Raw genomic sequence first — 21,186 nt, 5'->3', positions numbered from 1 at the left:
AATGTATATTCATTTTATTTTCATGAAAGACTAGTTCACCCATCAACCAGTTGGGATATTGCCGAGTAGCCTTCTTTCACCGTCCTTCCATAACCTCCTCAACTGCAAACCAAAATGAGTTGTGTCAGCACAAATATCCCAGGGGATCCTGATCCACAAATAAGAAATAGTTAGCCCTGACTTGCCGGGCTCCCTCCACACCTACTCAATAGTCTTACCTTAAATTATAGTCCATACACTGTGCCTGCCCTTCAGTGCCTGTTCCTTTCCCCTCTCCCTGCCACCCAGAGTACAGGATGCAGACTTTTCCCTAAATCCTATAATACCACAAAGCCCCTGCTCTCTGTATTATTCTCAAGGCCTAGCAGGACTTTTTGTGCTCAGGCAAATAAACATGCTACCAATAATCCAATAAAAGCTTCACAGACATTGGATATAAACCACAGTGACGAGCAGTGCACAATCTATAACTGCTTGGTTCTTTTTTATAAACCCTGCACTTGAGCCCTGAAGGCAACACAAATCAAAGCTAATAAAAGCGCAAGGCCTTCCCCTTATTGTTCCTAATGGGTTGATTCACCCTACCTATGCCATCCCCCTAGTGACCACAGGATGTCTCTACTCCCAGATGAAAGACATACAAGCCAGCACATCGGGTATGAGGAAGGAGGAGCTCATTTCAAATATGCCTTTCATCATGTTGGCTTTCCACTTGGTGCTCAATAGCTGCAGAGAAATAAACACCATCACCTTGGGATGGAACTAGCCAATGTCTCATATTCCCAGAGACCAAATACAACACAACACTCAATCCTGGCGCTCATTTTTTTTAACTGTGTTTTCAAACTCTCAACTTTATGAAGGAGCTGCAATTAGTCTATGCCATCAGTGAAAGCAGATTAGAGCAGAAGAATGTGAGTCGTTTGATAAAAAGCTTGCCCCAAAGCAGAGGTAAGAGGAAACCACAGTTAGAATGTTCTTCAGAGGAAAAACTCTGGTAGAATGACTGCAGGGTTTCACTGATAATCAAAACGCCAAGATTTTATTCTAAGCCACAAACTCAGATGTCTCTATGGGCCAAGCAGATCACGTACATGAGTGAAAAGGGGGAGATAAAGGGAAAAGTGAGAGGAGAAGTCTTTGGTCATCTGGATACATATTCCTTGTTTATAATCTCCCCTCCTCCCCTAGAGTTCTGCCAAGTTAGCAAGTAGGAATATTTTTTTCATATCTTCCTATTTTTTTTCAAAGCTATATAATGAAGACTTATTTTGAGTGTAAAAGCTTCCAATTTTTACATATGGGTAAGTAATTGCATTTAGACAAAAAACGCATGGGCCAAAACAAACAAACTAAAATATATCTATGGGCTGAATCTATTAATAGCTGCAAGCTACCAGGCTGGCACCACTCTTTACCCATGGCCTTGTATTCAATGTCTCCTCCTTGAAAATAAAGTTAATAGTTAGTGTCCATTAGTACCAGGACCCTAATCAAGGCTTTACAGAGTACATTGTTGTATTTTTTAAGTTTCATGTTTAGAATCCACATACATTCATGGAAAGAGGTGGATGGCAGGTGTTAGGGTAATGTGTTGGTGTCCGCTTTTGCTTCAAACCTTCTCCTATAGGTGTCACTGATGCTCTCCTTTGGGGAGGGCTGTGGTCATTGACCTCCCACTCCCCTTCATGGTAAGCCTTTTCCGATGATGGGCCCTGCCTACTCAGCCAGCCATGGAGAAACAAAGATTACACACAGGCTTCCCTGACTAAAGATGCCAGTGAGCATCAAAGTCAAATGGGAGCTTCACACAGCCCCAGGCACCGAGAGATTGCCACTCTGGAATCTCACTCAGTAGGATTTTGCTCTTTTATAATGTAACATCTTCTCAGCAGCTCCTACTTTTCAGAGCAGCCTTGCAGAAAAGCAGTTGGAGGTCTGTTTCTGTTAGCCAAGAACTCACACTCACAGCCTGCCAGAAAAGGTGATGCATCTGTTTATAAGCGAGGTAAGGAAAGAGCTTACTCTATCCATTGGCACAGTCATTCCAGATGCATCTGGTGGGACAATTTTGGGGCTGACTGCAATCTCTAGAAATGCATTCTTCCCTGGAAAACTATTAGCAAGGAGGGACAGGTGAGTAGGGCATTCAAACAGACCTTCCTTTTACTTCTGTTTGAATTTTTGTGAATATCTATTAACAACTTGCCTTCGCATTGTTCCCCAACAATTGAAGCACAGCTGAATACTCAATAGAAAAATAGAAACTGGATTAGCCAATTGACTCCAGCTTCTATTTAACTACCAATACATGCAATGATGTCCTCATTAGTAAGTATTTGGTGGAAAATATGTAAACATATAAATAAACACTATTTGAGTATCTCCAAACTAATTTTTGGAAGTAGGTAATCAATAATTTCCCATTACTTTCCTTTCTCTTGTCTTTCCTTTTCTCTCCTCCTCTTCCTCCAAATATTTGTAAAGCATCTTATGCATAATTCTAGGCACATCGTACCTCTAGGAAAGGACTTTCCATTCATATGTGTTGACAAAAAGAACATTCAATTAAAAAAACTAGAAATGACCCCGGTGTGTTATTACATGTCCAATAAATGTTGCTGTTGTCATTTGTTGGGAGAAGGGAAGTCACTGCTAACTTGTAGTGGTCAGGAAACACTTTAAGAAAGTGTACAATTTGGATACATTCGGAGGAGAAATACCTGGGGAGGGAGTTAGAGGTGGAGTTGGGGTAAACATTATGAGGAAAATCTAGCTATGTGCTTTGTAGTAGTTTTGCTGCTACACTACGTTACTACAGATAGTTAGTGTGAGTTAGCAGAAAGACTGACAGATAATTGAAATATTGGGCAAGTTAGTTTGCCTCCCTGAGCATCAGTCTTCTCATGTGTAAAATGGGAATAGTAATGCTTACCTCCATTGAGATGCTATCAATTAAGTGAAATAAGTAATGAAGTAATGTACAGAGCATGAAGCATGCAGCCAGGCCCTTTTCTGCACCTCCAGTGTAATAGATAAAATCATGGAGGTCTTCGTGTAATGAATTTGGACATATTTCTACTGGTCTTTGTTGATGAAAGTTGTGATTTATAGGCAGTCTTTATTCTATATTAAATACACATAAACTACTTTCAACCATCTTACAAGTGGCAGAGGGTGAGAAACTATGTACGATATTAAATTTCACTTGGATTATTTGAAATTTCTGTTAATTTGAGCAGAACTAGCACTAGTAGAAAGAAAGAGCATGCTGACAAAATTAGTGATGCTTAAAAAGTGCTTAGATATCACCCTGGGGCTTTAGGGGGGTTGCCTGCATTACGTAGGAAAACAACTTCACTTCTAACCCAATGTTGTAGAGTTCTGAAGGAAGTAACTTACGGCTTGTTGAGGTTCTAATTACACATCACTCTTGTTTATTCATTAAAGGGAGTCTCCAGCAGGCCTCTGTGTAGCCAGACTTTGGTAGTGCACTCCTAAGTACTTTATGCATCAAAAAGTAATAAAGTATCTCTTAAAATATGACATAGTCTAATTTGACCACTGATGTTGATAATCTGGCCTTTCTCCCTTCTTTTTTCCTTAGTTATTGAAGATCTCTCCCTTTTCCTGGCCAGAACTCTTGTGAACTTCTTCCTTCACCACCCTCTGAGCTCCCTTATCTTCCATTGTTTACCTTCCATGGAAGAAGGTTAAATGTACTCAGTGGCTCTTTTGCCTCCTTAGCTAACATGAGAAGGATCTGTTCTTTTACCTGAACTCTAACAAAAGGAATTCCACATCTCCACTGGAGGTTTGAAATGCAAATAAACTGAGAGTAGTTTTCATGTCACAGATTTGGTTTCTCTGCTCCCTTCCCTTAGGAAATTGTATTTTTCTTTGCCCTGGCTTTTACCTGCTCCCCAGCCCTCCATCTTGCCTCAGGCATGTTGGTTCTCTGGCCCTTGTTTCTTTTTGAGATCATTAGATTTCTTTCATGTTAACTGTTGCTGCTTCCAAGACCCTCACCTTCCTCGTTTTTTAGTGTGATTACTTTTGCTAATATGCTCACTGTCTACCATGCCCCTTCCACTAAGCCTTCAGCAGCCTTTGCTCTGGTCCTCCAGAAATATTTCATGAACGGGGAGCTGACCTGGGACAATGCCAATTGAACAAGTGCCATGGGCTGAGTGTGTGCCTCCTGGCCAATCGGTCTTCCAGCCTGGGTAAGAGCTCATTTCCTCCTGATCCTTGACACAAGCTTTCCTCACTTCATGAGTTTCTGATTAATATTCGGAAAGAATTTTCTCTGATGGCATTAGTGGGAAATCAGACTGTCAATTTATTTATACCCAGCCTCAGGGCAGAACCACATGTGTGGGTAAAGCTATTAGATGCAGAAAATACTCTGTGTGTGTTTGCATGTACACATATTGACTGGAGGTGACGTTTAGAGTGGAAATCCATTGCCCCATGAGTTGGAAAGTGACTCACAGTGGGATATAAAAATGCCAGAGAAAGATTTGGTGTTATTGCTAATGGAGGTCACATTTTCAAACCCTGGTTGATGGTTTTCCCTAGAAATGCTGTGTCCTCTATGGATAATCACAGTATCATTTATGAGTGGACTTGCTTGGTCCAAACTTAAGGTGGTGGCCTAATCTCACATCATAAGGAAGGACACATCCCTCGTAAATCTCCTACTTCTGAGATTGACAAAATGGGCTACTGACCTGGGGTAGAGCAGAACAGGAAATAGGGAGCAAGGGCTTCTGATGGACCAGCAGTCATGGTGTCTTGGTGCGAAGCACCCTGGATTTAGGTTTAGGGGAGCTAAGTTAGGGGTGCAACTCTCCTGCTTATTGAAAATACAGAGATAAGATGCTCAATTTCTCTCAAACTCATTATTAGGACTGTTGTAAAAGTTAAAATATATACATATACACACATAAGTAGATATAATTTATATGTGTATATACTATATTGTATATGCATATATGTATATATATGTGTGTATATATTCATGCATTTATGTATGTATAATGAAAGAACATGATCAGCATAATAATCCAGGTTGGGTTGGATTCCCTTAATGTATTTTCATAGCATCCTATAGTTTTTGGTCACAGCACTTTCAAAACTGTAATGAAACAATTAATAATGTAATGTCTCTCTAGACTAAGACAATTATTAAAATGACTCCTCTAGATTAAGTTCTATGAGGGTACAGGGATTTTGTCTTTAGCCTGAGAACAATGTAACAATGTCTGACACTTGGAAAGAACTTACTATATATTTTTGCAAAAATGAATGAATAGTAAATGTTAATGTTTCTTAAGTCTGAATAGAAATGAACTCTATTAAGGATTTTCTGTGACTAATGGACATTGACACCTCTATTGGTCTGCTTTATTTTCATTCTGGATTAAGTAAGAGTCAACAGTATCCTAGGTGCCCATTTAATTTTTAACCATCTAGCAAAATGGAAATATGAACCCTATTTTATAGCTGTGATTCTTACAGCCTCCTGGACCTTGGTTTTGGCCAGTGTTTCTCATTTGTAGACTGACTCTTACTTTGACACATAGGTATCAGCAACACTCAGGATTGCAAATCTTATATGAACATGTGGATACATAAAGTCATAGCCAGAGTTCCTAGGCTGGTGGGGGTTTCTGATATTTGGCCCATCACCCCATTAATAATTTAGCACTTGTTAGGCCATGCGTTTGGGATTTGATTTAGCGAAAAAATGTGGTCACAGAAACACTAAGGAGAGCAATCCTCCATGTTGGCAGGTAGAGATAAATCATAGAATGTTAGAACATTCTGGAGGAAAGCTGTTTGGGATGTAACACCAGACATCATGCAGATTCAATGGAGGTTATAGTAACATTCCCTTCATTTATGCAGAATGTGTGTTGGCTGGCTGTACTACACAGAGAGCAAAGGTGGGTATTCACAAAGACAGAAGTAAGCCATGATCTTTTAATTAAGAAAAGTTCCTCTCTCATTTATTTCCTATTTGTTCCCCCTCCACATCCGTTTCCTAAAAAGGGTCATAGAAGGCCTGAAGATTTCTAGATTCTTGATCTTTTTTCCAGAATTTACCTACCTGTTCCATGTTTCACTCCATCTGGCCTTGAACTTCCACTGAGTGCCTATGTAGCAGTTATGCACTAATAAACAGTGCAAGAATTGGTGTTACTTTGCTTATTAATGGATACTATTTAAAGAGCCATTAATAAAAAGAGTATCAGTAATTGTCAGATTGATGGATGAGATGATTTGAAGCAGGGAGACTTTTGGCTTCCATAAGATAAGACTCTGCCAAAGGTGAGGACTGTGAAGGTAAAGGTCATACAATCTAGACCTGCAGGTGGATCTAATATAACCTCATCTACGTGCCCAATATTGGGGTTTTCTTTTCTGTCTATAGCAACTGTTGTCCCTTTGCAGAATTTCAGCAGTATGCTCCTATCTTTTGCTGCCTGCTGCAGCATCTTGAATTTCCAAGTCTCTTTCATTGACAATACATCCCAGTTCTTTTGCCAACCACAGGATCTAACCTGAACACTCCCCCTTTTGTAAGTAAGAATGAGACAGCTAAACAAGGTTGGAGGCAGGCAGGAAGAAGACAGGACTAATTGGAAAAGGTTTCATTAAAAAATAAAACATTTCTCCTCATTTGAACTGAACAAAGTCTGCTAACAAGTGTTCTGCCTGGTGCGGTTTCCAGTTGTTCCCTCCTGAGCACTTGAGTATCAAAGTTGTATGGGCCCATGGTAGGACTGCTTGCTCTGTTGCCAGGGCAATTACAGCCTGACAGTGCTAGGTCTGTTCCTGTTTTTATTACTATTGTTATTACTTACCTGCTCATGGACTTTGGGGGCCTCTCTACACAGATGCACACCCTGGGGAATTACAAAGCCACAGGCACATTTTTAGCCACGGCTTGGCAGTTCTTGGATTGATATGAATTTAGCACATTCCCTTTATCTAGTAAGCAGAACGGTAGATGTGTTTAGACTTAACTCCCACAAGAAAGAGGGTTTCCTGCAGAAAATGTCAGTTTTCCACTCCAGGCAAGGAGCAGAAAGGAGGGATGGCAGTATCTTCATTTTCATCTGAAAAGATCTATGGGGGCCAATTGACCGGGACTTCCTGCCTGACAATGGGCAGAGAGACATATTCATTGTTAAACTGCTTGGGTACTAGACTTCCATTATTGCTACAGCTATACATAAATACATTTATAAACAAACATACAAATAAATAAATTTACCCGTTAGAGCAATCAGAATGCTTTGCATTCTTGTGTGCATGCTCGTGTTTCAAAAGGTAACATATACACGTCTCATCCTCTCTTCAAATCTACTTGCACTTTGGTAGGTGACATTTGCTTAAAAAGAGTAAAGTTTTAGAAACAATCTTTTTTCCCTTAAAGTTAATTGTATTACTAATCCAATATAGTCAATACATGTTTTTTTTTACTGATTTTTTAAGTTCAAACATTTTAAAATTAACCATTATTTTTTAATTTACTTGTAGACTCAATATGAGTTTTATACAGCAATCTCATTGCTTTTAAGACCTGAATTATTATTTTCTCTGCATTTGGTCAGACTTCATTTACTGAACTGAATATAAAATTGTTATATGCTTTTGGTCAGATATTATCTTTTAGATCATAACAGCAAATTCTAGCCATGCATAAATCTGCAGACTCTAATGCGTATTAGCCTCTCTTCCTGTTTATATTTGTTTGTTCTGAGTCTCTCCTTCTCCAAATTATTCAGTCAAGCAAAACTTGAAGGAAAATAATAATAGTATCAATGAAGGAGAGTTTTAGTGACTAAAAATGCTCAGAACTTGAATGCCTACAGGAGCCAAGCAGGTAATGTAAATTCAGGGACTGAGAAAGTGTAAAACAGTATGTACTTAACTGCTTATGTTGCTACACCTACTTAGCTCTTTCACCTTTAAGACACTGTGCAGGGACAAGCAAGCAAAAGATGTCTGTAAGTATACACGTCCCAAAGTCCTAACGTAGAGAAGCTTCAGACATTAAAGGCAAATCCTATTTTAGTGTATGTTTTACCTTGGGGATAAGATCCTTGGGCATAAGATCCTTGGGGATTGACATTTCTTATCCCCGTCAATGATCCTTTAAATGTCCACCCTGGACACTAAAATGACCCTGTACCAAACACAGTGCTAGAGATGTAGAAATAAAGGCAGTTGTTAGACTGGAGGCAGGCACATGCGTCACCCTCAAGAATTGGGACCATGCTTTTTTCCCCAACTCCTAAAACAGAGTCATGTACGTAGTAAGAGCTAATTCAATGGCCATTAAATGAATGAATGAACAATGGGCTCTCATAATTGTTTACTGGAGATAATGATGCTCACCCAGTCCAGTTAGCAGAACTAGACTGGGTTAGCATCATTCTCTCCAGCAAATAATTATAAGAACACTGTAATTCTTCATGAAGCCAAGGACACCTCTTAAAAAGATACCCATGCACAAATGTACATGCAATAATAGGAGAATTACCGACATCCATGGACCCTCATTGGTCAGTGAAACCCAGTTAAAAGCCTTTTTGCTACAGCAAGCAAACAGAGAAACTGGAGGTAGGGAGCTGAGAGATGGTTCTAAGCGTGGTGACCATGCTAAGATCTCATCCAGGTACAGGGCTCCATACCAAGTTACTCTTGTGGCTCTGAGAATGCCACATTACTTCATCTCATGTTCTGCTCAATTTATCTGACTAGTCAAATGAATCATTTTGGGGACAATTTCTCTATTCTCTGCTCTCAGCTCTAAATTTTCTTTCTTCAATTCAACTTCCACTTTCCAGATAAATTATGTATAATGGGAATACTAATCTTTTATCTTACCTCATTCAACAACTTCAATTATGTAGAGGAATAAAAGCTCTGGCTTCCCTTGAATGTCAGCTCTGAATACTTGGCCTTTCTGTGTTTTATCCACATCAAATGACCAGGTAAAATTGGAGAAAAATAAAGATTTCAGCTGAAAAAAACAGAAGCAAAACTAAGCAAAGATGAGTGGCATTTATATATCCATATAAATGTGCGCACGCACACACACACATATTTGTGATCTGTGCAGATTCTGCTATGCCTCTGTGTGTAATATTACATATTGCATAGGGAAAAAGTGTCTGAAAAAATTCACTTTTATGGAGCATTTACTCTGTGCCTCCATGCAAGGCATGTGCACTTTATATCTCATTTAATCTTTATAGAAGCACTTAAGCAGTAGATAATATTTTCCCATTTTTAAGAAGAGGACATTGAGCTTAAAGAGCTTATGTAACTCGAAAGTGGTCATTTGGACAGAAAGTTGGAATTTAGAGTCCGGAGAGCTGACTACCAAAATACTCCCTTTTTGCTACTTAGAGAGATCTTGTTGGGGAGTGTATTTCGGAGCAGTGCTACTCAAAGTATCTGGTCTATGAGCTGTTGATTCATTGGCTGCTGCAATGATACAAGGAGCTTGTACTCACGATCCCAGTGCCGTCTTCATTGACAAAATCAGCTGAACTAAAAACAGATGCTTAGTTACATGATTGATTTATATTCTGGCTTAGGCTTCTTATTTTATCACAAATAAAAGTTCATAACTATTTCATAGGCAAATGCTAATCTGCAGACCACACTTTGTGTAGCCCTGAACTTGACTATTATGGTCCTCTTACCCAACAAAAACTACTAGCCATTCAGCATGACCAGTGAAGATACGCCTAGTGGACCACTCTCTTGGCAGACACCATATGGAAGATTAGGGAGGTACAGCTTCATATTAATATTATTTCACCGTTTTGAAAATAGTTTTGATTTGTGTCTTATCCCCATCATCTTCCAAGAATACTGGATGGACTTGAATGAGCTGCTGTAGGGCTTGGAGGTCTAAGTAAAGGTTAGGATTGATATTCCACTGGTTTTAACTGGCGTGACTATACCAATTGATAGTGCATTACAAGACTTCCACACCTGTGGGTTAATGGCGCCTGCTCACGCCCACCAAGCGAATCCCCTACCCACTACTTCACTATCCTGTTCTTCCCCACACTTCTTCCATGATCCCCCAGGACTTTATTGAGATTCAGAAACTGAAGGGTTAAAGCCAAACAAAGCAGAACTCAGCTCCATTGCTGTGTCCAGCTTCTGTTCTAATTGGTCATTGTCCTTTTCATTTGAGTTTCTCAAAATGATGTATGTAACCATGGGGACAGCAGCACCTTTCTCCTTCCCTCAATCTGTGGTCTTAGAAGGAAAGTGCAAAATTAGGTCTGAGAGAACCCACAGAGACCCAGGTTTAGAGAGATTACTCCTGCTAGTCACACAAGGTAGCTGCAGGTAGGTTTCAGAAGCCAGGGTGTGGAGCTCAGAGAGCAAAGGGCCAAAGAAGATGAGTACAGGGGACAGTGGTCACCACAGTGAAGGGGAGGGAGGCAGGCTGTTGCTGCACAATACTGGGCTTGTGCATGTCTCTGGTGCCATATTGAGTTTTTTAGTGAAGACATGAGAAAAGAGAGAGGGAATCTGGAACTTAAGGGGAACATAATTTATAAGAAAAGCTGGTCTCCAAATCTGCAAAAGCTCTTGGTAAACAAATACATGAAGTGTAAAGCCTCTATTGAAATGGACAATTTTAATAGAGTCAGGGGACTATTTCTGTCACTCTGGCTCTAGTGCTACTTAATTACATAACTTTTTAAATGCAGTTTATGCATCTAAAAAACAGAGTTTGGCTTGATCAGACTCTAGGCTATCTAATGATACAGTCTCTGATTCACATTTACCCTCTATATGCATCCTCAAGAAAGACATGGAAATGTGATCACAGAGGGTCTAGCGGTCTGCTCTGGTCTTTCATGGTGTAGGGACAATTTCACCAATAAAAGACCCAAAGGAAGGTCCAGCGTAGAAATGAAGGACACGTTTGAAGTCTAGCTCACACTTTCAGCCCTGCTATGCCAGTGAATATATGGCCTTTTTTGCAGTTACTAAGGAAACAATTGTCAGTAATGGATTAGGAAACCTGGGCTGAAAGGACACACACAGAGGGGGCTTTGTGCGGAGGAGCCCATCAGATGAAATCTGGCAGAGACACCAACATGCTTAGTGATTGATCCAGTCCTCAGCATGAAAGCATTAGAGTCCATTTGATCAGGTCGATAAGTGGAGAAGCCACAGAGCCCATCCGCCAGTCCTCATGCTTTCTTCTCTGCTACCTATTAGAGTTCACAGATCTGCATGGCCGGATTGACTCAGTTTTAACATCTCTGTTGGGTGCATGTCGAGGCAGGGGATATACACACTTAATTCAAGTTCAGAGCCTCTCCAAACCTGTTTAAAACTCCAAAAGTCACTGTCTTTCAACTCATGCTGGCTCTTTGTAAAGGTTCTGAGAATGTTTGGAGGGACAATGCTAAGGAAATAGATGTCTCATTGCTATTTCTTCACCAGACCTTTTCATTGGGTGTTTACCTCCCCTGCCAAGTAGACACAAGCCTAGTGACCCCAAAAAAGTTAAGGGGAATCTAGGTGATACCAGGTAGTTCATGGGAAGGAAAAAGTAGGAACCTTAGAAACTAGATAGGCCTAACCAGCTTATTCCTTTGCCTTTTGTTATTGAGCATTTAAATTAAAATATTAAATTTAAATTTAATGATTTATAAAAGTTAATTTTAAATTTAATTTTATTTATAGATTTAAAATCACATATTACATAAAATAACATCTTAATTCAGATATACTTCTTTCAGGCTTACATGCATTGCCGAAGGAAAGAATGACTAGCAAAAGCAATTACGTAATTTGTGGATATAAAAAAAATAAGGAAAATGCACAAAGAAAATATTTAAATCATGCCACCTCATCATGCATTTCTAACCAGTTAACATTTTTGTACCCATATATCATTTTAAAAATTTAAAGTAAAATTGGGATAATAAAGAATATAGCACACTATAGTCAATTGTAATTTACATTATGATTATATCCCTATGACGTTGCCAATTTGAAATACATTATGATGTCAATATTTCCACAGTGTGAATTCACTCAAGTTTATCTGACTAGTAATAGACCGGTGCACATTTTGGATTTTCTCTGTTGCTCATTTTGCGATTATTTCCTTAATATTAATTTCTGAAATTTGTACTGTTAACTCCAAGAGTTTAAACACTATTAAGGCTTTTGAAATACACTTCCAAATTTTCCTTGGAATGAATGCGGTGGTATGTGTTTTTGCCAATGCTAGAATGTAACAGTGACTGTTTCTAGTCCATTTCCAGCAGACGATTATGATTTGGGGCTGAAGGTAAGCCTGAGACGAGAAGAGAATCATAGTATTTTATTGTTACATTAATTTACATTTTATATCAAAGCAAATTCACATTTTTTTCTCTATTGGAATTATGTTTATTTTTGTTGTTTCCATTTTAGTTTAGTTTGTGGTATTTCAGGCTATTTAGATATATTCAAATGTTATATATCCAATCATTAATATTTTCCTTTATGATTTCTTCCTTTGAAAATATGCACTGAAAAACCTTCTCCTGGTTTGGAGATGACAAAACATTAATATATTCTATTCCTTTTTATCATTAAATTCTTTGATCATTTAACTCTTTAATCAAAATAATTATTTTTTTATATTTGGGGTAAGATTTTTCCCTCAAATATTAACCAACTGCTTTTGAGTTTTTATCTTTATTGTAGTCCTTTTCCTGGTACCTGAAGGGCTCCTTTGTCAACTGCAAACCTTTATTTATCCCAAGATTTTGGGGCTTTTTGTATTCTTCCTTTGATCTGCCTGCCATGTTTTATATCAATACCAAAACATTTCACCATCATCGCGTACAACAGCTTTTTCTTATCTGTAAGAGAAAACCCTCGTTAATAGTTTTTACTTTTTATTCTGGGATATTCTTGCCATGTATTCTTCCAGAGGGGAATCTGTTTTCCAAGTCTGAAAATCCCCAGTGGCATTCTGATTTCTTATGCTTTGATAGACTAATAGGGGGAGAATTCATATTGCATGGTCCTGGGCCTTGCTTTCCCAGAATTTATTTAGATGTTCCTTGCTGTCTCTTGGTCCTAGGATTTATCACATAACTCTTGGGATATTTATTAGTAATTTCATTCTCAGGTATTTTATAGTTCTGTGACCATTGTGAATGAATTTTTATCATACTTAATAATTTATTTTGCTGGTTTAAACAAAGAAAATGGATTTTTGTATATTTGTAACCTATTTACTCAACTGTGGCCTTATCTCTAATAAATTTTGTCTTTCAGTTGATTTATTTGGTTTGTTTTAGGATATAATCAGTCTGCAAATAAAGATAATATGATTCTTCTTTTCTAATATGTATGACTCATTTTTTTCTTATCTTATTGAATTGTGTGGGTCTTGCCAAATATAGTAAATAACAGTGGTGAAAGCAGGCCATAGTTTTGGTGATAGTTTTAACAAGGACTGTGTTAATGTCAAGTACGATTTTGACAATTGGTTTTACGTAAGCATTTGCTGCTGTTATTGATAATAATAAGTACTTACATAACATGCAATGGGCCAACTACTGATCTCAACTTATATATTAATTCATGGAATTATCTCAGCAACTCCATGAATTAGATATTATTATGATTATTATAATTATTATTTCCCTTATATAGAGAAAACCGAAGCACCAAAAAGTCAAAGGGCTTCCCCAGGACCCTGCAGTTGGAAGTGGAAGCACGAGGACTGTAACCCCAGCGATATGGGTCTTGGGGCCTGTGTTTACACACACCATGCCAGGCTATCTCCTCAGGTTTACAAAGAATCCTGGTGGGCTCATATGAGATGACTTGTTTCAGACATAGATGCATCCATCTAGAAGTTCCTGCTATTTTCTTCTGTTCTCTGCCCTTTATCTTGATATGTTTGGTATGTTAACATTTATACTAGCAGATTTCCTAATGATACCATCATCATGCCATTCTTAGAAAAATACTCTCTAAATCATGTATATTTTTTATATATTATATTTCTGAACATAAATTACTTTTTTTAAGTTGAGATATCTATGTATCTATGTATCTATATATCTTTCTATGTATCTATCTATGAGGTTGGCTTGCTGCCCTGTTTATATATTAGTAATAATCAGTGTTTGGTATTAGGATTATGTTAATATTTTAAAACAAATTATGAAACTTTTTTTTGTTTATGATGTGGTTTGCATTCAATGTTTCCCCTTCTCTAGGTTTGTCTTCCTGAGGCTCCTACCCATAACATTTTGAGGTACAATACTTTCTCTTCAAAATTATATGTGTCTTGCTCCACTGTCTTAGGTATTAGTAGTATGAATAAATATTAGATTGTTTAATTTTAGTTATTTATAAGGATCTTGATCCTTTTTTCTTTCTTTTCTTTAATCATATTTCAAATACTTGGAGATCCTGTTTGATATGTAAACTCAGATATGTTTTGTACCATAGGTGAGTACTCTCTTCCTTCTCCTCAACCTCCTTTCCTTCCTTTTCTTTCTTCTTGGCTTCTGCTATGACTACCATACTATCTTAGTTTTAAATTCCGAATGGGAGCATATCACTTTTTCCTAATCTCTTCTAAAATTCCTATTTATATATTTAGCTCATCATTTTTATCTAATCTGTTGTGTTAGTCAGTTTTGCATTGCTATAAAGGAATACCTGAGAGTGAGTAATTTATTTAAAAAAGAGGTTTATTTGGCTTACAGTTCTGCAGGCTGTACAAGCATGGTCACAGCATCTGCTCAGCTTCTGGTGAGGCCTCAGGGAGCTTTTCCTCATGGCAGATGTGAAGGGGGAGCAGGCATGTCACATGGTGAGAACAGGAGCAAGAGAGAGAGGAGCAGGTGCCAGGCACTTAAAACAACCAGCTCTTGCCTGAACTAAAAATTCACTCGTTCCCATGGGGAGGGTGCCAAGCCATCCATGAGGGATTCAACCCCATGACCCAAACACCTCCCACCAGGCCCCACCTCCAACATTGGGGATCATATTTCAATATGAGATTTGGAGGGGACAAATATCCAATTCATATCATCTACCTTTGAGATATTGGAAAACTTCTTGAAGTTGTCTTCTCTGTAATAGATTTTATTTTCTACATTGAACAGTCTAACTCATGATTTTGGCCTTTAATTTAGGGATTGAATTTTCATCTCAATAGTGCTGTCACTTCTAATTGCTTATTGTTTCCTTTTTGTGCCTTTTAATGTACTTTCACCAATACAATATACTCGTTTCTTTTAGAAAATATAAACAAGAGATTTCCCAGATTTTTATCATTTCTGGCAGTAAATCTATTTCACAAAAAGACATTTGTTTGGTATCTTCAGAGTGGACCCCTTTTATTTGCAATATTTCTTCATAGATTTAACATCTTTTCTCTGTGCATGTTTACAGAGGATGTTCAATGATGCTCTGTTTTATAAAAAGTGATTACCAGAGGTTGTTGTAAGACTTTGGGGGCAGATACTAAACCTTATTCACTTATAACTTGGATTTTGTAACAAAGGCAGAGACCCATGCAAGGTTGAGGATTGATTTGGGACCGTCACACAAAGCCAGGACCTCCAGAGATGACAACTGTGGTCAATGAATTAGTAAAACTGCAATCTGCAAAGGGACAATATGGGCGTATTTGACTTTCTTGGCCATGGCTTTGGGTAGAGCAGTAAAAACGGGCAAAGTCTTCATTCATAATTTCTAAACACAGCCCTCCTTCAAGCAGATTTGGAATCACAATTCACATGTCCCTGTAGCCCAACAGGCCTCAAGCCAAAAATGCTGTCTGTAGTGGTTTCTGATTGGCAGTGTCCTCAAGTACTTAGGGGAGAAAAACAAAAGTTCTAGATGAAGAAAAGAGCACTAACACCAATCTACAAAAACAGACTTTAATATTAAAAAAAAATACGTTTAGAATTTTAAAAATTATAAAATAATTGAGAAAACAGGCCTATACTATTGACACTCAACAGAAAAATCAAACTAATGAATGATGCCCATCAACACTGCATATGCAGGAATAATCAGTTATGGTAATATAAAATAACCACGGTTATATGTTTTTTAGAAATGGTTTTGAGATGAATGAGTTTACAAGTAGATTCAATCTAGTTGAAGAAAGAATTATTAATATGGAACAAAAATATGAGAAAAATCAGAATTTACTACAGTGAAACAAAGAAATAGAAAATAAGAAAGTAAGGTTAAAAGATGTGGAGGACAAAGGGAAAATAGAAAACATACGTTGAATATTAATTTATATTTGATTTCCTTGACAGAGATAAGGGAGAGGCAATATTCAAAAAGATCATGGATGACATTTTTCTAGAATTATTGAAACATACTAATTATCCTATCAATAAATCCCAAATAAAAGAAATGAAAATAAATTTAAATCTACTTCAGAAAATCCAAGATAAAGAGAAGATTTTACAAACTGCTAACCTGAATTCCATCATTCATTTGTATGCATATATAATCTTCAAAACATTTTTTCCAGGTTGCAATAATTTCTTAAAGTATTCTTTAAAATTTCTGAACTATGTAGATATTTTCTTGATGATATTATAGAGCCTCTTCTCCTGGAAATGTTTACGTTTTCTTGGCAAACTATAGCAATAAAGTCTGAAAGTGTGGGTGGAGGGGAGTGGGGTCTGAGGATCATCACCTCTGCTTTCATTGCCAAACCTTTGGCAAAAATTGTATGACTGCCTGCTTTGTACCTTGACTTTATTCAACTTTATTTAAATCATAACCATTTTTCATATTCTAAATGGTTATTATAATTATGATTTTAACAGCTTCCCTATAGTCCATCAAATTTATTCCATTACAATTTCCTTAGTCATTACTCCCCTATTAGACACTTATGGTTTTATTTCCCTCAAATTTGGATTATTATATATAATACTGTCATAATATACATTTTTATGCCTATAGCTTCCCTTTTATTTTGGTTCAGTTTATTAGGAAGGGTTCCCTGAAGTGACATTACCATGTCAAATGTTACGGGGCCACTGCCCTGAAGGTCTCAATCAATTTACACTTCCACCAGGTATTTTGATATGTGCCAGTTTCAGCATGAGAGTCAGCACTAAGTATTATTAAGTTTAAAATATATGCTGGGTGTGGTGGTTCATGCCTGTAATCCCAGTACTTTGGGAGGCTGAGGTGGGTGGATCACTTGAGGTCAGGAGTTTGAGACCAGTCTGGCCAACATGGTGAAACCCTGTCTCTACTCAAAATACAAAAATTAGCTGGGCGTGGTGGCGGGCATCTGTAATCACAGCCACATGGGAGGCTGAGGCAGGAGAACTGCTTGAACCCAGGAGGCAGAGGTTGCAGTGAGCCGAGATCATGCCACTGCACTCCAGCCTGGGCAACAAGAGCGAAACTCTGACACACACACACACACACACACACACACGCACTATATAGCAAGCTTATATAATATAGTAAGAGAATATTGTATATATATTATATATGTAATAGTCTATCAATTTGCAGAGTGTAGAAGGCATTTTTATTTAAATAATGAAATGGAACATTTTCCCACATTTGCTTATTTTTTTCTCTTTTGCACACCAATTATCAGTATTTGTGCTATTTAAACATCTTTTTTGGACCTGATGTTTGTCTTACAGATATCTAACATAACTATTCTTCTTTTCTGGTGAGTTATCAAGAAAAGCTGTTAAAAAACACAGAGAGGGTTGTGCTGGTTAGCCTTGCTTACTAATACTGTGCAGAGATAGGGACCTATAGGCCATGAACCTTCTACCTTTCCCTCAAATTTATTTTTGTGCAAAATAAAACCTTGTTTAAGTCACTATAGTCAGACATTGTTTTATCATCTGTGGAAAAAGTTTCTAATTAAGACATCTGAGCTGGGTGAGAAGGGAATTGGATCTCTATTTTATTTATACTCACTTTTAAACATACCCAGAGCCAGTTTTATTCATCAGCTTTCTACTGTGAACCTATGATAACTGACCAAAGTGGAGGTCAAAATTTCTAAATTTTATTTACCTGTTTCCCAGTTTATATCCAGAGATATGAATAAGTCTCCTGGAGTCAAAATAAAATCAATTTTATTTTTAATGCTCACAACATTTGACAATGGGAGAGCAAGATTTAAAGGCACTCACGTGCCCAAACCCAGAGAAGTCAAGTTCTACTTGACAGATACAATATGCATCTGAGAGATAAAAATCCATCCATGCCTCTCCACGTACATTCATTTAGAGTCGTTATTTATCCATTTATCACATACTGAGGATATGACATTTGACAGGTGTGTGCTCCATGCCAGGGATGTAAAGGAAGAAACATACTCCTCAGTCTTTGCCTTTGAAAAGCTCTCTTCCACACCAGTGATGGGGTGTGAAGGGAGGTCATCTACATAAACAAATATATTTAGCCCAGGAGTTCAAGGATGCAGTGAGCTGTGATAGCGCCACTGCACTCCAGCTTGGGTGACAGAGCGAGACCCTTTCTCTAAAACAAAACAAATCAAAAACAAATACAATACTCAAATATGTTTTATACCATGTGAGAGTAAAAAGAAAAAAATAGAGTAGTAAAGAGAGATTAATAGTGAAGTGCAAAATGGAATATAAGGGCCTTGCCCAAGTCTCCACAGCCAATAAAGTGGTACAAGTTCCTTTAATCAAGGTCTTCTGGACTACTTGTTACAATGACAACCATGACCTGAAATATGTGGGCCATCATCTGGGGCATCAAATTTTTTTACATTATAAAATACTATCATTTTAGTTGTTATTGTATAGAAGTTGTCTGGTATGACGAACTCTCCCTAACCTACCAGTATGGCATACACTCTGAGGTTTATTTTCCCGAAGGACTCCTTCTTTTAACCTCTACAGAGCACCTGTTATGTGTCTGCTGGAGGCTGGGGTTGCAAATGTGTCTGTGAGTGCTCCTGCCCCTGAGGGCCAGAGTCTTACTCTCACAAAGGAGAGTCTTCCTCGCCTCTCCTTTGCCATCTGTGAGGTGGCTGACTGAGCAGGAGGGTGTGACCTTCACTTTCTTCCAACCAAGCCAGCCATTCTAGAATTTTATAAAAGTAACCTGGAAAAAGGGGTGGGGAAAGAATCAGACCTTGGAGCTGTAGAAAAGAGACTGAGATTTCTCTCTCTTTAAAAAGTGATCTTTTCTATTGACTTAAGAAAAAAAACAACTTGTTCAACATCTGTCTTTCCCTTCTGGCTGCTGTCGCTTAAGGAGGAACTGACTTCCCTTAACTCTGAAGTAATGTCTCCTTTCTTTAGGAAAACAGGTGTCAAAACATGCAGCAAATCAAATTTTCAAACAGCTGAAATAAATTTGAGGATTTTCTACCTTTTAAGTGCTTTTAGCCAGGAATTCTTTTGTGAGGTTTACAATTTCCCAATTTGGAATTTTGTTTCTCCTTGGGGTGCTTTTGAGCAATCCTTTTGCATTCTTATTGCTCCATTCCTGTCCTCCATAATAAATCATTATTATTTGGATGTGAAAATCTATTTGCAAAAAAATGATTCACTATCGATTACTTTTTATTTAGGTCAAATGTACTTTATAAACAGGAAGGCCTCAGGACCACACTGAATTCTGTTGTATTAAATATCTTTATAGGAAGAGAGAAAGATAAATTGAGCTAATTTTGATCAATATTGTGACTGTGAAATATTCCTTATCACCAGATGCCTAGGTATGAAAGGGAGAATTATGATTCCATTTTACAGATGAGAAAATCAAGGCAAATAGCATTCACTGAGCCCAAGCCCCCACAGTTAGAAACTAGTGAAACCAGGATTCACACTTAAGTCTGATCTAACTTCAAAAACCACACACTTTCTAGCTCACCACTATGGAGTCTCTTATAGTCGCTACACAGCTTTTTATGTTGAGTAGTCAGGCCTGAATTTATTTGTTAGCCTCTGGTGCTTACTAGATGCTAGGCCTTGGATAAGTTAGTTGTATTGATAAGTCTGCATCTCCTTATCTGTGGAATGGAAAAAAGAACAATCTCTACCTCATAGGGCTTTGGTAAGGATCCACTGAGTTAATGCAAATCAAAAAGCACAGAAGGTTATCTGGCATGCAGTAAGTGATCAATTAAGTTTTGTCAATTGTTATTATTATCTGTTTCTTCATGAATTATACTATAGAGTACATGTCATGATTTTGCTTTCATGGATATCTGAGTACAGCTGAATAGGGGGTTCTAAATGAATGCTGTTTTTTTTTTTTTTTTAAAGTTTCAGTGTTCAGTATTTATATATGAAAGATTTCCCCTACTCTTCTCCATTGGCTGATAAATTCAGAGGAAGGAAAAGGCATCTCTTAGTAAGATTGTTTATGAACTTTTTTTCCAGCAGTGAAAAACCGTTGTAAAAATACAGATAAAAGCATTGCTGCTTTGACCATGGTGTGGGAAGGGGACAGACTCCTGGATCTCCATGCACCCCACTTCCCTTTATAACCCCTACCAGCTCATTATTGTCATGGGGGTATTTCTGGGGAGTCCTGGATGTTGACATCACCACCAATCCACAATGCACACAACAGAACACAATGGACAGCGACTGACAAATATAATTAATTCTCACTGTCTGAAAAAGGCCTGTGTGTAGGAGTCCTTCTTCCCAATCTTCATGTGTCTCCACTCAGCTCCCATTATACATTGTCATGGTTAATGCTTTGTTTAACTGGCAGGGTCTACAGTTTGGTACCAGAGAACTGGAGGAGATGGGAGCCATGTTCTGCTTGGGCCTCCTCATCCTGGAGCTCAAATCTGCCAGCTGCAGCCATCAGCTCCTGGCTCGAGCTGCAACCCTGCTGAGTGCTGAGGAGGAGGCTCTGGACCAGCACCTCCAGCGGTAAGATGCTCCCAAGGGCTCAGAGAAATTTGGACCTTGGTGGTTCCATTGCTGGATATCTCAGTAATGAAAGTCGAGTGGACCTAGGGGTCTTTACACAGACAAAATACGGGAGAACTGCCAAGTGAAGGTAGGTGCAGTTAGGCCCTATTGGATGACCCAAACCAGGGACATATCATTTCCTACTGATGATAAAGAGGATGCTGCCTGTTCATACACATATATG

General features: G+C 38.1%; 1 protein-coding gene across 1 annotated transcript in view; it reads left to right on the top strand.

The window, feature by feature from the left end:
* The window catches only part of LOC105539021 (cytosolic carboxypeptidase 4-like), a 454,095-nt gene extending 433,131 nt beyond the window's left edge, over nucleotides 1–20,964 (top strand). Inside the window, 1 exon segment of the mRNA XM_011979129.1 lies at nucleotides 20,797–20,964. Within this exon segment, the coding sequence (XP_011834519.1) occupies nucleotides 20,797–20,964 (168 nt within the window).
* The last annotated feature ends 222 nt before the right edge of the window (nucleotides 20,965–21,186 follow it).

This window comes from Mandrillus leucophaeus, unplaced genomic scaffold, assembly GCF_000951045.1.
Source record: "Mandrillus leucophaeus isolate KB7577 unplaced genomic scaffold, Mleu.le_1.0 Scaffold1037, whole genome shotgun sequence".
In the NCBI taxonomy this organism is placed as follows: domain Eukaryota; kingdom Metazoa; phylum Chordata; class Mammalia; order Primates; family Cercopithecidae; genus Mandrillus; species Mandrillus leucophaeus.
Note: the sequence above shows the minus strand (reverse complement) of the source record. Positions and strands in the feature narration are given on the sequence as shown.